Here is a 2,500-nt window from a genome sequence, read left to right on the forward strand (position 1 = left end):
TTCTGTAGTGAGGCAGAAAGGAGACACAGTCATTGCTGTGCTCTCTTTGTCGAAAGACACAATCTAGGACTAAAAGATGTGCATTAGGGAATGCTATTTAGATTAATATCCCATGTAAAACGATCACTCGCCAAAGTCTGTTAATTAAAGCATGAAACCCGCTCGTGCCATGAATCAGCTGTCTCTAGAGAAGCAACCCGCGCACTGTCAGGCAAGGACGACGAAATTTCTAGAGCTTGACACAGTTGAGCCTCATCAATCTGTAAAATATAGTTTTAACTGCCATTGGGCGTGGCATTGGGTAACGCCCACTTCACGGAGTATTGTGCTCTGCCTTCTAAGATTTCTGGGGAGAACACTGATAGCCTATGTTGCAGTTGTTCAGTAATACATGCCAACAGAACTGCAGTGTAAATGATGCCTTCCCATTGCCATCCCATGTCTCCCACAACAATGGAAACATTCATGCCACTGCCCCCACACTAAATGCACAACAGGAAATCATGTTGAAAGCAAAACACACACCAGGATTTCAACGAAAGTGTTCAGTACTTTCATCAAGAAAAATCGTGGAATAGCTAAACATCTATATACTTTGATCCAATTGAGTTTGACTGCAGTTCAATGATATGGAAATTTGAGTAAATACTCGTTGCAAAATAAAGTCTGCTAAGCCACATTGTCTGTGTCTGTCTGTGTGTTTGTACGCCTGTGTGTCTATCTGCCTGTGTGTGTGTGTGTGTGTGTGTGTGTGTGTGTGTGTGTGTGTGTGTGTGTGTGTGTGTGTGTGTGTGTGTGTGTGTCACTGTGTGTGTGTGTGTGTGTGTGTGTGTGTGTGTGTGTGTGTGTGTGTGTGTGTGTGTGTTTTGTCTGTGTGTCTGTCTGTGTGTCTATTTGTCTGCGTGTCTGTCTATGTGTGTGTGTCGGTCTATGTGTCTGTCTGTCTGTGTGTCTGTCTGTCTATGTGCCTATCTGTCTGTCTACATGTCTATCTGTCTGTTTATGTGTGTGTGTGTGTGTGTGTGTGTGTGTGTGTGTGTGTGTGTGTGTGTGTGTCTGAGTGTGTGTCTGTCTATGTGTGTGTCTGTCTGTGTGTGTGCCTGTCTATGTGTGTGTCTATCTGTGTGCCTGTCGTGTGTGTGTGTGTGTGTGTGTGTGTGTGTGTGTGTGTGCATGTCTGTGTGTGTGTCGCGATAGCTCAGTTGGCTAGAGAGTCATCCTACGGAGTGATTACATCCGGAACCTTGTAGGGTTACAGGTTCAAGTCACAGTGATGGCAAACTATAGCATAATTTCCTAGGGCAAGAAACTTACACAATTGCCTCTCTCGACTCAGGGGTATAAATGAGTACCTGCTCATTGACTGGGGTGGCGAAGGCCTCAGACTGCAACAAAGTCCATCAGCCACTGGGGTCAGGGTCGGACTTCGGGTGCCCACACCACAGTAGGCGCACCTGGCGCAAGAGCACCTGGCCAGGCTCGGCCATAGCTCCTGCTTAGTGCACAGGAACCCAGCCAACTGGCTGGGGGGGGGATTACCGTTTAACGGCAGCTCCTTATCCATTTGCCATTTTTGCGTGTCTGTCTGTCTGTCTGGCCGTCCATCTGTGGTCCATCTGTCTGCCCAATTAACACCTTCCGCCCATTCACAACCGACAGCATAGTCCCTCACGTCTACATCCGTCCAACCATCCAACCCAACCATCTAACCTATCCAAGTCTCCTCTCTCGCACACGGCGACGGCTTGACGACGTCAGGCGGATCAACACCGACATTGAGACACAACACAAGCGCCACACTCACAGTCTTCATCTACACACAAACACACGCACAACTCCAACCAACGCGCCATTCGTCTCCGCAAGCAACCGACCCTCTCTTTCATCCTCCATCCCTCGGCAAGGTCCTGACGTCCGACGATGTTTTCCATGTGTCTTCTCTGTGTGAAACAGAGCGGCAACTTCCAGTCGCTCAACTCCTCGTCTCCCTCGTCTTCGCACCACGATACCTTCTGGCCGGCCGGAATTCTGCCTGTGGTGCGCGAGACGGCCATTCTCGTCGCGCTCTCAGACCGCCTGGTCGAGCAGAGCGCAAGTTCCAGATTGATTTAATGCGCATGCGCGAATCGTGAGTGGGCGCGGACGCGTTTGTGATGGAATTGCAGAACGAGGAGTATGTGAAATTGGAGTATATCGAAACGGTGAGTATCTCTGTGAGACGGGTTTTTCTATTTGTTTGTTTATTTCTGGTTTTTGTCGTTTAGGCGTCGGGTAACAAAGTGAGCAGGCAGTCTGTCCTCTGTGGTAGTCAGAATATTGTTCTAAACGGCAAGGTATGTTTGCGTCGGCTTGATTCGCGAGGTCTGATTTATCACTGTGAATTTCGCTGATGCGTTTCCGGTCGAATCACCATGCAGACCATCCTCCAATCAGAATGCATCGTTCGGGGCGACCTGGCCAACGTCAGAGTGGGCCGTCAGTGCGTCATCAAGAAACGCAC

At 49.1% G+C, this 2,500-nt stretch overlaps 2 protein-coding genes across 2 annotated transcripts in view; one reads left to right on the forward strand and one right to left on the reverse strand.

Moving 5' to 3' along the window:
- Positions 1-2,096, reverse strand: part of LOC134185103 (regulatory-associated protein of mTOR-like) — a 22,319-nt gene extending 20,223 nt beyond the window's left edge. Inside the window, exons 1-2 of the mRNA XM_062652902.1 lie at positions 1,875-2,096; positions 1,711-1,813 (exon numbers count right to left, since the gene is read on the reverse strand). Of these exons, the coding sequence (XP_062508886.1) occupies positions 1,711-1,813; positions 1,875-2,054 (283 nt within the window). The 5' untranslated portion in view covers positions 2,055-2,096. The remainder of the gene's footprint in view (positions 1-1,710; positions 1,814-1,874) is intronic.
- Positions 2,097-2,122: 26 nt separating this feature from the next.
- Positions 2,123-2,500, forward strand: part of LOC134185106 (dynactin subunit 5-like) — a 2,551-nt gene continuing 2,173 nt past the window's right edge. The window contains exons 1-3 of the mRNA XM_062652905.1: positions 2,123-2,201; positions 2,265-2,333; positions 2,418-2,500. The exon at positions 2,418-2,500 is cut by the window's right edge and continues 36 nt beyond it. Of these exons, the coding sequence (XP_062508889.1) occupies positions 2,154-2,201; positions 2,265-2,333; positions 2,418-2,500 (200 nt within the window). The 5' untranslated portion in view covers positions 2,123-2,153. The remainder of the gene's footprint in view (positions 2,202-2,264; positions 2,334-2,417) is intronic.

This window comes from Corticium candelabrum, chromosome 9, assembly GCF_963422355.1.
Source record: "Corticium candelabrum chromosome 9, ooCorCand1.1, whole genome shotgun sequence".
Classification (NCBI taxonomy): domain Eukaryota; kingdom Metazoa; phylum Porifera; class Homoscleromorpha; order Homosclerophorida; family Plakinidae; genus Corticium; species Corticium candelabrum.